At 39.7% G+C, this 13,241-nt stretch overlaps 1 protein-coding gene across 1 annotated transcript in view; it reads left to right on the top strand.

Annotated features, from left to right (window-relative positions):
- Positions 1–13,241, top strand: part of LOC133575815 (protein GOLM2-like) — a 34,368-nt gene that overhangs the window by 2,105 nt on the left and 19,022 nt on the right. The window contains exons 2-5 of the mRNA XM_061928670.2: positions 1,187–1,329; positions 6,003–6,182; positions 6,256–6,310; positions 12,769–12,871. Of these exons, the coding sequence (XP_061784654.1) occupies positions 1,201–1,329; positions 6,003–6,182; positions 6,256–6,310; positions 12,769–12,871 (467 nt within the window). The 5' untranslated portion in view covers positions 1,187–1,200. The remainder of the gene's footprint in view (positions 1–1,186; positions 1,330–6,002; positions 6,183–6,255; positions 6,311–12,768; positions 12,872–13,241) is intronic.

Here is a 13,241-nt window from a genome sequence, read left to right as displayed (position 1 = left end):
AGTTTTTATTTACACGATGAGTCGGGTGTGTCTTGACCTCCGCCGAACCCCTGAGCCCGACTCACCGAACCCCTAGGGTTCGATCGAACCCAGGTTAAGAACCACTGAGCTAGAGTCTGTGAACATTGCTCCAAAGTCAGGATTTTTTGTTGACTTAATGTGCATACAAAAGTAAACATGGACAGGTGCAAAGGCAGCAATATATGATAAAACAAGACGGCAGCTAAAGAAGGAATACCCTATTCATCCCCGAAAAAACCCGCCAGCTAACTTTTGTCATAATTTTGCCAAGTAAAATTCCGTTTATTATTATTATAATATTGCCAACATTTAAAAAGTTTTCTTATAAAATTGTGAATTTTGTCGAGTAAAATTACGACTCTTTTCATAAAATTGGCAAAATGTTAAGCTTTTCTTGTAAAATTGCGACTGTTAGTCAGTAAAATTACAACTTTTATCATTATATCGCACAAATGTTCAGTTTTTCTTGTAAAATTTTGACTTGCGTTGAGTACAATTACGACCTTTATCATTATAATAGAGGTCGGCATTTTTCGGAGGTCTCAAGAAGGTAAAAATACAAGAATGAGTGTTTGTGTGTCCTTGTATTTCTACCCTTCTTGAGACATCAACAAGGAAAAGTGCCGTCCATGTGAGGACCGGTGAACAAGTTAGGACCGAAATCATGGTCCCAATACGGAAAACCATTGCATCTAATAGAGAGCCAAATACCAGAGCAGTGGTTCTTCACCTGGGTTCGATCGAACCCTAGGGGTTCAGGGGTTCGGTGGAGCCTCCGCCGCGGAGGTCAAGACACACCCGACTCATCGTGTAAATAAAAACTTCTCCCTATCGGCGTATTATGGATACGGCAACAGCAGAAGTCAGACTGATTTTCAGGTGTGTAATTTGTTGTGAGTTTATGCACTGTGTTGGTTTTGTTCTTTGAACAAGGTGATGTTCATGCACGGTTCATTTTGTGCACCAGTAAAAAAAAAAAAAACACAACTTTGTCTTGAATTTGAAAACAAAACAAAAAACATTTTGTTTTTTACTAAAAAAGGGTTCGGTGAATGCGCATATGAAAATGGTGGGGTTCGGTAGCTCCAATAAGGTTAAGAACCACTGATCTAACACAAGAGTGTTTTGTTTTTAATATTGACCCTATCTGTGGTGTATTATACAGAAGAGTATACAAGAATGGGTGGCCTGGTCAACGGGCGGCGTGGAGGAAGATCTCCGCCTTTAGTGATAGGCGCCCTAATCGCCTGCATCATCGTTCTGGGCTTCAACTACTGGGTGTCCAGCTCCCGCACCTTGGAACTACAGGTAGGTTCCATCCAAGGTGGGATCTTAGTTGCAGTTTTCATAGCCAAATGTGTAGGTGTTCTAGGTAGAGATGTTTTTGCCGATATTCCGATATTGCCCAACTCTTATTACTGATACCGATATCAACCGATACCGATATATACAGTCGTGGAATTAAAAGTTAAAGTACCAATGATTGTCACACACACACACTAGGTGTGGCGAGATTATTCTCTGCATTTGACCCATCACCCTTGATCACCCCCTGGGAGGTGAGGGGAGCAGTGGGCAGCAGCGGTGGCCGCGCCCGGGAATCATTTTTGGTGATTTAACCCCCAATTCCAACCCTTGATGCCGAGTGCCAAGCAGGGAGGTAATGGGTCCCATTTTTATAGTCTTTGGTATGACTCGGCCGGGATTTGAACTCACAACCTACCGATCTCAGGGCGGACACTCTAACCACTAGGCCACTGAGTAGGTAGAAGGCCACTGAGTAGGTTAACACATTATTATGCCTACCGTATTTTTCGGAGTATAAGTTGCTCCGGAGTATAAGTCGCACTGGCCGAAAATGCATAATAAAGAAGGAAAAAAAAACATATATAAGTCGCACTGGAGTATAAATCGCATTTTTGGGGGAAATTTATTTGATAAAACCCAACACCAAGAATAGACATTTGAAAGGCAATTTAAAATAGTTGTCGGGGTCCACTTAAATTGATTCATGATACAGATATATACTATCAGATATATACTATCATCATAATACAGTCATCACACAAGATAATCACATTGAATTATTTACATTATTTATAATCCAGGGTGTGGAGGGGGGTGCCGGATGTAAGTGTCAAAAAGACAGCCAAAAGAGTTTGATATGAGAATAAATCTAAAGTTAAAATATAGGGTAGAAATGCACCCATTTGCAGGAAATGTAGTCTTGATTTTCAAAATTTTCTTTCAAGGCTTGCATGTCTACATTAAAACATTCTTCTTCATACTGCATTAATATATGCTACTTTTAAACTTTCATGCAGAGAAGGAAATCACAACTAAAAAAATCACTAATTTTTTCATACGGTGTTGATGTGGAAATTTTTGCCTCTGCATTTTGATGTTGTGGGCGTGTGGCACCGAATGGAGATAAGCGTCTCGACAGACGTCACAATATTTGAACAATGATGACGAAAACTGTTTTCTCTGTCGTGTCCGTGTGTCGAAAATTGTTATGCGCTTATTTTTTTATTTGATTTTGTGCGTGGCATAGATTTGCTATGCGCAGAGGACGCTTAAACAGTGCGCAATTGCACAGGCGCGCACCTTAGAGGGAGCGTTGCTCGCACGGCTGCGCTAGCATCACAGCTAACGTTAGCCATGCTGCTACCTCTCTGCTCGGGGAGGACGTATACGTATGTGACGTATGTCGTGACAGTATGTGACGTATGACGTGACAGTATGTGACGTGTGTAAGAAGGTGCACTTGCTGTCTGTGAGAGGGAGACACAGGAAAGAGTGAGAAGAGCCTGTCGTGTACTGCCAGCAGCTAAAAGCAACTGCGTGAGAATTCACAGACCTGTGGATGTGTTGAAGGTGTGCTGGAAAATGCGGACCGGAGTTTTTTTTTAAACTGGATCTGGATCGGCATTTTCCCATGCCTTGCCGATACGCAATTTTTGGCAAATATCGGCAGCCGATCCGATCCAAATATTGGATCGGGACATCCCTAACGTCTAGTCTCTTACGTGAATGAGCTAAATAATATTATTTCATATTTTACGGTAATGAGTTAATAATTTCACACATAAGTCACTCCTGAGTATAAGTCGCACCCCCGGCCAAACTATGAAAAAAACTGCGACTTATAGTCTGAAAAATACGGTAATTTTGTTGTGATGCGGGGGGTGTATATTGTAGCGTACCGGAAGAGTTAGTGCTGCAAGGGGTTCTGAGTATTTGTTCTGTCGTGTTTATGTTGTGTTACGGTGTGGATGTTCTCCCGTAATGTGTTTGTCATTCTTGTTTGGTGTGGGTTTACAGTGTGGCGCATATTTGCAACAGTGTTAAAGTTGTTAATACGGCCACCCTCAGTATGACCTGTATGGCTGTTGACCAAGTATGCATGGCATTCACTTGTGTGTGTGAAAAGCCGTAGATATTATGTGACTGGGCCGGCACGCAAAGGCAGTGCCTTTAAGGTTTATTGGCGCTCTGTACTTCTCCTTACAGCGGCGTTTTAAAAAGTCACAAATTTTACTTTTTGAAACCGATACCGCTAATTTTGAAACCGATACCGATGTTTATTGATATTACATTTTAAAGCATTTATCGGACTGCCGATATTATCGGACATCTCTAGTTGTAGGCCATGTCAAATCACTAATGCTTAAACCGTAGCATGTTTCTGGCATATCCAATCTAATTTAGCATCAAGCAAGCGCATTTTTAAAAGTGGAGCCTTACTGTACTTTTAGGCACATGGTTCTTGATTTTTCGGCATGGAACATTGTAACATTACCTAGAGCAGGGGTGCCCATTACGTTGATCGCAAGCTACCGGTCGATGGCGGAGGATGTGTCAGTCGATCTCCAGCCAGGCATTAAAAAAAATAGACCTAAAAATTAGCGATCATCAATCTTCACCAAGACGTCACTTTCGTCACTTGATTGACATTCACGGCACCTGGAGGTTCTTGTGAGATGACACTGGCTGCTGCCAGATCATTATTAAGAAAAAATGACCGACAGGAAGGCGAAAAACTGTTTTTATTTCAACAGACTCTCACTGAGGTATCTGCTGTCAAAACTCTAAAGATGGACCGCACAGTTCCTGTCTTCACAATAAAAGCCCGGCTTCATCCTGCCTGCGTTAACAAAATAAGAGTCTCCGAAAGCTACCGCTAGCAAGCTAAGAAGTTTGCCGTCAATGTTTTTTTTTTGTAAAGTATAAAAACTTAATATGGAAGCTGGACAAACAAGATGCCAAAACCAACCATTTCAATATTGTATTGGACAGAAAGGAGAACTTTTTTTTTACTCCACAATGTCAAATCGAAAATGTAGAAGTTGTCAGCACTACTGTGAGTCTTGTCTGATTCCAATCAATACAAGTCATCAGAATCAAGTAATAAGTTAAGTGAATTATATTTATATAGCGCTTTTCTCTAGTGACTCAAAGCACTTTTACACCCCTGACCTAGAGGCAGTCCGGCTGAGTCCGCTCAGAGTTCTTGACTGCTTTTTTTCTGGTTCAAGATTTGACGTTTATTTTATATTTTATTTTAGATTCTGATTTACATTTCGACAGTCACATCAAATCAGTAACAAAATCGGCCTACTATCACCTCAAAAATGTAACAAGACTTAGAGGGCTCATGTCAGCTCAAGACTTAGAAAATCTTGTACATACCTTTTATTATCCAATCCAATCCAATCCACTTTATTTATATAGCACATTCAAACAACAAAATGTTTCCAAAGTGCTGCACAACAATATTAAACACAATTAAAAACAATATAAAATAAATATGATTAAAAACAATTTCAAAGGGTAAAACCAATTAAAACAGTAAATAGAAAGCAAAATTTTAAAAACACAGAGGACAACAGAGGACCACACAACTCACGTAGTGTTAAAAGCCAGAGAATAAAAGTGGGTCTTAAGACGAGACTTAAAACACTCCACTATTACAAGTAGGCTATACTATTGTAATGGTCTCCTTGCAGGTTTTCCCAAAAAAACTGTCAGGCAGCTACAGCTTGTTCAGAACACTGCTGCTAGAGTTCTAACAAAGACCAAAAAATGTGAGCACATTACACCAATTCTTAAATCCTTACATTGGCTCCCTGTACATCAGAGAATTGATTTCAAAATCCTCCTGCTCACATACAAATCACTACATGGTCTAGGGCCGAAGTATATCACTGATATGCTCCCACTATATAAGCCCTCTAGATCACTAAGATCTTCTGAGACCAATCTGTTAGCGGTTCCCAGAGTAAACTCAAATCAAGGGAGAGCATCATTCAGTCACTATGCAACAAATAGCTGGAATAAATTTCCTGAAGATGTCAGACTTTCCCCAACTCCGACTACTTTTAAAACTAGACTGAAAGATTTAGCTATCAGCTAAATCTTTTAACTTTTAACGTCCGCACTGTTTTTATTTTTATTGTCTGCATTTTAATTTTGCTTTTATTTTCTTTCATTTCACTTTGTTGTCTGTGAAGCACTTTGAATCTGCCTTGTGTATGAAAAGTGCTATACAAATAAAGTTGCCTTGCCTTGCCTAACCGAGGTATCGAAATTTGTTAGCATTTGTTTTGGGTACCAGTAGACTTTGGTCGATACGTATAATAGTTGTAATTGTTTGTTTGTTAATTGAACACAGGAAGTGAACAAATGTGTTAGCAGTTGCTATGAAACAAAAAAGAGGTAGTATTTATTAAGCTCTGCTTCTTCCTACTCCTTTGTGAAACTGTAAATATGTGAGGTACCACATTGTTACTGTACACATCTTCGAAATAAACCAATACTGTCCATAAGCATTCTATTTATCTATTAATATATATATATTTTTTTTTTTTACATAATTAAAAACAAAAATAGATTTAACATTTTGTAAAAATAAAGGCTTCCCTTCAATAATATTCGTTAAAAAAAATGGCTTGTGTCTAATACAAATGTTTATATGACAGACGAAGATGTACGAGCTGGAGGGCCAAGTGCGTCGCGGGGCTGCGGAGCGCGGTGCAGCCGAGTTGAAGAAGAACGAGTACCAGGAGGAGATCCAGCGGCAGAAAGATCAGATCGTCCATATCGAAAGTCTCTATAAGAAGCAGCTGGAAGGAGTGCAAAACACCTGCAGCCAGAATATGGTACAATCTCAGTAACAAGTTTTACTCATAACTATTGTATATTTTATTGTTAATATTTTTGTCCGTTTTCTAGGGAGTACTGCAGCAAAACATCTCATCCAGCACAAAAACCATACAAGAACTTCAAGGTACCGTAACTTTTTTTTTTATTAGGTTCATAACTGCACTAAATAATAGTTCTTCAGTGTTTGTATTTATCTTTTTAAACAAAAGGTTTTGTTAACCTTTTTCAAGTGCATAATGAACAGTGTTGGGTTAGTTACTGAAAACCAGTAACTAGTTACAGTTACTTTATTTCAAAAGTAACTCAGTTACTAACTCAGTTACTTACACCAAAAAGTAACTCAGTTACTGTGAAAAGTAACTATTTAGTTACTTATATATATATATATATATATATATATATATGTATATGTGTATATGTGTGTGTGTGTGTATATATATATATATATATGTGTGTGTGTGTATATATATATATATATATATATATATATATATATATATATATATATATATATATATATATATATATATATATATATATATATATATATATATATATATATATAGGGACGGCGTGGCGCAGTGGAAGAGTGGCCGTGCGCGACCCGAGGGTCCCTGGTTCAATCCCCACCTAGTACCAACCTCGTCATGTCCGTTGTGTCCTGAGCAAGACACTTCACCCTTGCTCCTGATGGGTGCTGGTTAGCGCCTTGCATGGCAGCTCCCTCCATCAGTGTGTGAATGTGTGTGTGAATGGGTAAATGTGGAAATAGTGTCAAAGCGCTTTGAGTACCTTGAAGGTAGAAAAGCGCTATACAAGTACAACCCATTTATTATCATTATCATTATATATACATATATAATTTTTTATTTTTTTAAGGCCCCCTTTAATGCCCTTTTAGCCTTCATTTCAGTACTGTTATTGCACTGGAGAATAATACAATCTGTTGATCAACTTGACATGCATTTGCACCACTGAACTCTGCTAAGCAATGTGGTCTACATACAACACACAAAGACAAAGATATGTTTCAAAGGGCCAATTTGTTTCGGGCCAGAACAAATTGACAAAACTATTTTAAATAGCTGCAACATAACATACATAAGTAACAAACAGCATAATAACAACATAGCTGTAAAGCAAGGAAGGCACACACTACATACACAAAGCCTAACCAGGCGTTTTTTTCTCTCAAGGAATTCTGAAATAAAATCATGTCTGAAGCCCAGAACACTCTACACATTTCCCCAGTTTTAGTTTAGAGATAAGGAAAGATTGGCCTGGCCCACTAGCACCCCTCTTTATGTTGGTGAACTTTATAGTCTATACATTTAGAGTGATGTGATAATCAAACACTCTAGAAGTCTAAAATGAAAGAGTATATAAGAGAATTGACAGAGTGTGTGTACCTTCAGCCGCTGTTGCTTAGGACGTGAAGTGTGTCTCTCTTTACTAGCTTCGTCGAAGCATGTTGCTTTTGTAGCTGTTTCAGCAGATTGACATGCATTTGAATTGCTAGGATAGGATCTTTGATCCAAGACACAACTTACATTTAACTAAAATGTTCTTTTCTTTGTGGTCGACAAAAGAAAAGTAGTCAGAATATCTCCATGTTAAGAAACTCAGCTTCGGGCTTCGCCATGACGTCTTGTTAGTAAGCACAGACACGCCCCCTCCCACACACACACACGTACACACACAAAGAGCGCGCCTCTTCTCCGTCGCCTCTTCTGCAGCGCTCCAATAAGACACACTCAAATCTTCTCAGTTTCTAGCCGATACTACATAAATAAATAAAAAATAACGTAAAATAACGCAGTAACGCATCAAGTAGTAACGGTAACTGAGTTACTGAAAATAAAAAATAACGTGTTAGATTACTATTTACCGCCGAAAGTAACGACGTTACAGTAACGCGTTACTTTGTAACGCATTAGTCCCAACACTGATAGTGAATCAAATCTAAAGACCTCGAGGTCTAGGACTGTAGATTTTGTGTTTTATTAGTCAGTGCTGAAGGCATTCATTTTCAATATCCCACTGCAGTGATTCAACAAATGTATGAACCTAATCCTTATAGCTATAAAGCTTCACAATCAATCAAATTTTAATCATGATTTTGGCTTCCACAATTGAATGAGGGTGATTGTTGGCGATGTTAACATTACAAAACAGGTTCCGCTGCACATCAAATCAATCACTTTCACAGCCTGCGGTGGCAAACAAAAGCAACAGTGGCTCGTCTTGATACAGTGTCAAGTGGCTCCTGCACACGCCGGAGGCCCTTTTGTAGTCGCGCAGAGTTACATGATCATGTTGACCTTTTCACAGGCCTGTATTAACTAACATTTCCCAGGCTGCTCAGTCCTCGGCGTGCGTCGAAGACCGCAATGCTGTTATCCAACGATGCACAACACGCCGTTTTGCCTGTATTCTTGTAACCTCCTTGCAGGATTAACAGCTAACCATCGTGTTATAGAGACCGGAGACACTTTTCCGTCAAGTGCCAACACAAGCGACATGTGCTTCCCATTGGAATCCATGCACGCCCTGCATCTGCGCATGTGTATAAATCCCCTGAATGCGGAGATGTAATTGCATATTGAAGGACTCTTTCACTTGATTGTAATCCATACACTAAATGCTATATGTTTCTAAATATATATTTCAGACTACAAACATTAAAATGTATAATGAAGTCAAGCGGGGGTGTACAATAAATGATATGCCGGCAACAAAAAACAACTACCGTATTTTTCAGACTATAATTCGCAGTTTTTTTTATAGTTTGGCCGGGGGTGCGACTTATACTCAAGAGCGACTTATGTGTGAAATTATTAACACATTACCGTGAAATATCAAATAATATTATTTAGCTCATTCACGTAAGAGACTAGACGTATAAGATTTCATGGGATTTAGCGATTAGGAGTGACAGATTGTTTGGTAAACGTATAGCATGTTCTATATGTTATAGTTATTTGAATGACTCTTACCATAATATGTTACGTTAACATACCAGGCACGTTCTCAGTTGGTTATTTATGCCTCATATAACGTACACTTATTCAGCCTGTTGTTCACTATTCTTTATTTATTTTAAATTGCCTTTCAAATGTCTATTCTTGGTGTTGGATTTTATCAAATACATTTCCCCAAAAAATGCGACTTATATATGTTTTTTTCCTTCTTTATTATGCATTTTCGGCCGGTGCGACTTATACTCCGGTGCGACTTATACTCCGAAAAATACGGTATACAAATAATTTATTTTTAAACATGTGGACGTTTTATTTAGCCTTTCGCTACAAATGACATGACATCACGTTCACGCTACCCCTCTACCTCCGAGAACTCATTACCAAAAGTATATTGCCAATGTGTGGGAAACGCTATGTTTTACCTAACAAAATGAAAACTTGTGATTCATAATCATAATAATAATCTTGATTTCAATATTGATAAAAAAATTATCAATATTATCATTTTGGTCATAATTGTGCAGCCCTGAATAGCTATGTGCATTTTTGGCTTGATTTGCTTTTCTCTGTGTGTGGGTTTTGACTAACTCTCCCGTGTCCTTTCTGTGCTGGATGAGGCAATCGAGCCTTAGCCCATACTTGCCAACCCTCCCGATTTTTCCGGGAGACTCCCGAATTTCAGTGTCCCTCCCGACAATCTCCCGGGGCAACCATTCTCCCGAATTTCTTCAGATTTTCACCCGGACATCAATATTGAGGGCGTGCCGTGATGGCGCTGCCTTTAGCGTCCTCTACAACCTGTCGTTGCGTCCGCCGGCACAGTCACATGTTGTATGCGGCTTCTACAAACACACATAAGTGACTGCAAGACATACTTGGTAAACAGCCATACAGGTCACACTGAAGGTGGCCGTATAAACAACTTTAACACTGTTACAAATATGCAACAGAACAAATACCCAGAATCCCTTGCAGCCCTAACTCTTCCGGGCTACAATATACACCCCGCACCCCCCAACCCCGCCCACCTGAACCCCGCCCCCTTACACCTCAACCCGAATTCGGAGGTCTCAAGGTTGGCAAGTATGCCTTTGCCCCAATTAGTCAAAGAAACAGACTTGAGCGCATGAATAGACTAGTTTTTTTTAAAATTGGCCTTGGGTGAAATTACTGTCACTTCTACCAAGCAACAAAAAAGCGCACAAACCATGACAAGTCTGACAAAAGGTTTTTTTTGTATTATAATTTTTTCATAAGAGAATCACTCATGATTCATTGTCATAGCTACAGGTACAGAACGACAATTTACAGTGATCATCTCTTGTGTGCATGCCTGTGTGTGTGTGTGTGTGTGTGTGTGTGTGTGTGTGTGTGTGTGTGTGTGTGTGTGTGTGTGTGTGTGTGTGTGTGTGTGTTGCATTGTGTGCTAAAAATCAATGCAGGGTGTAACGGGATTAGTTGTCACACTTATTCATGTGACTTAGTCAAGAATTGTTCCTACATTCAATTGAAGTCTTAGGTGTTGGCTTGAAATGTATATCCCTTGTTGTTCTCAAAGTAAACACTGTGACGCATGGCGGGGTTGGCTGTCACAATGTTATTTGAATGGTAAAACATCGTAGAAACAGGCAAAAGGCCGAACTAAATGAGAATGCAATTCAAATTTCACAAGTTGACAAATCCATGACTTAAATGGGCTGTTTGCAACAGTTACACAGATGCCCAGAGCAGTGTTTTTCAACCTTTTCTGAGCCAAGGCACATTTTTTTCATTGAAAAAATCCCGAGGCACGCCACTAGCAGAAAACATAAAAAAATGAAAGTCAGCAGCCGATATTGACAATAAAAAATCATTCTCGCAATTGTTGGATATGAATTCAAACCATAACCAAGCATGCATCAATATAGCTCTTGTCTCAAAGTAGGTGGACTGTCACAACCTGTCACATCACGCCCTGACTTGTTTTGAGTTTTTTGCTGTTTTCCTGTGTGTAGTGTTTTAGTTCTTGTCTTGCACTCTTATTTTGGGGGCTTTTCCTCTTTTGTTGGTATTTTCCTGTAGCAGTTTCATGTCTTCCTTGAACGCTTTTCCCCACACCTGCTTTGTTTTCGCAATCAAGACTATTTAAGCTGTGCGGACGCTTTCCTTCTTTGTGGGGACATTGTTGATTGTCATGCCATGTACGGATGTACTTTGTGGACGCCGTCTGCTCCACACGCTGTAAGTCTTTGCTGTCGTCCAGCATTCTGTTTTTGTTTACTTTGCAGCCAGTTCAGTTTTAGTTTTGTTCTGCATAGCCTTCCCTAAGCTTCAATGCCTTTTCTTAGCGGCACTTGCCTTTTGTTTATTTTTAGTTTAAGTGTTAGATACCTAGGGCTTCACGGTGGCAGAGGGGTTAGTGCATCTGCCTCACAATACGAAGGTCCTGAGTAGTCTTGGGTTCAATCCCGGGCTCGGGATCTTTCTGTGTGGAGTTTGCATGTTCTCCCCGTGACTGCGTGGGTTCCCTCCGGGTACTCCGGCTTCCTCCCACCTCCAAAGACATGCACCTGGGGATAAGTTGATTGTCAACACTAAATTGGCCCTAGTGTGTGGATGTGAGTGTGAATGTTGTCTGTCTATCTGTGTTGGCCCTGCGATGAGGTGGCGACTTGTCCAGGGTGTACCCCGCCTTCCGCCCGATTGTAGCTGAGATAGGCTCCAGCGCCCCCCGCGACCCCAAAGGGAATAAGCGGTAGAAAATGGATGGATGGATGTTAGATACCTTTTTACCTGCACACTGCCTTCCGCATATTGGGATCACGACAAACCATGTTCCCGACATTAGCTACTTGCTGCCACCTACTGAAATGGAAGAGTATTACAGATTATTATTATTACTGGTTTGCAAAAAATATTTTTAACCCAAATAAGTGAAATTACATAATATCCCACGGCACACCAGACTGTATCTCACGGCACACACAATAATAGCAATTTGGATAGCCAGCGTTAGCTGTCATTGAATGTATCAACTATCATAACAACAACAACATGACTGCAAATTGTTTGTTGTAAACCCCAATCATTTTATTCGGGCCGGTAAAATTTTTTTACTAAATAAAATTTGTAATTGTGAAAAATATAGACACTTTTCAAACAAATGTGTTCTGTTAAACCACTAATTGTAAGTAACATAAGTTAGCCGGTGATGTTCTTGTTATTGTTTTTTGCTTTGAAAAATGTTACTGTGAAGAAGTTGCAAACAGACACTTTAATGCATCTGCACACAAATTTGAGGAAGGAGCATGGCATGAAGGGGAAACACACATTTAGGCCTGTATGTCATGTCGTGTGTATGAATATAAGCGTATATGTGACAACCAACCCCAACGCGTTTGTGACGACCAACCTCATATGGAACGTCTTGTTGGCGTCGAGGCTAACTACCGGTAGTCAGCTAGCTAGTCTATACAAGGGTTATTCAACTGGCGGACCACTAACGACACTAGACCGTAAGGTGGTTTGGTATGTGGTCGGCGTCACATTTTTCTTACTTGTTCCTTCAAGATAAAAACGCCACTGGTTTGTTGTCTAACAGTTTTGTAATTCGTGTTTGCAGGACAGTTAAATCAGATGAATGACGACCTGGGGAAGCTTCAGAAGGAGCTGCAGGGTTGCCAAGGGAACATCAACACCCTCAACAACAAACTCACTTACGACATGTAAGGAACATCTCCAGCACACAGTCTACTACAGAGCAACACAGTTCATTTTATTCTTGTGTTTATTAATTTATTTATTTATTTGCATAACTCAACCTTGTTCCCTGTGCCTGTAGTTTTTTTAGGGTGGCATGCAACGCTTCCTACTGAGAGTGGTTTCTAATATTTTGGTTACTTTATGTGGATACCAGAAAGATGCATTACAGATGTGAACCACTGCAAACTACCACCAAAATAACAAACATTGTTTATATCAAGACTTACTCGTTAAAAGTGTTGGGTTAGTTACTGAAAACCAGTAACTAGTTACAGTTACTAGTTACTTTATTTCAAAAGTAACTCAGTTACTTACACCAAAAAGTAATGCGTT

The sequence above is a fragment of the Nerophis lumbriciformis genome, linkage group LG33 (genome assembly GCF_033978685.3).
Source record: "Nerophis lumbriciformis linkage group LG33, RoL_Nlum_v2.1, whole genome shotgun sequence".
NCBI classification, from domain to species: Eukaryota; Metazoa; Chordata; class Actinopteri; order Syngnathiformes; family Syngnathidae; genus Nerophis; species Nerophis lumbriciformis.
This window is presented reverse-complemented; position numbering and strand designations above follow the sequence as displayed.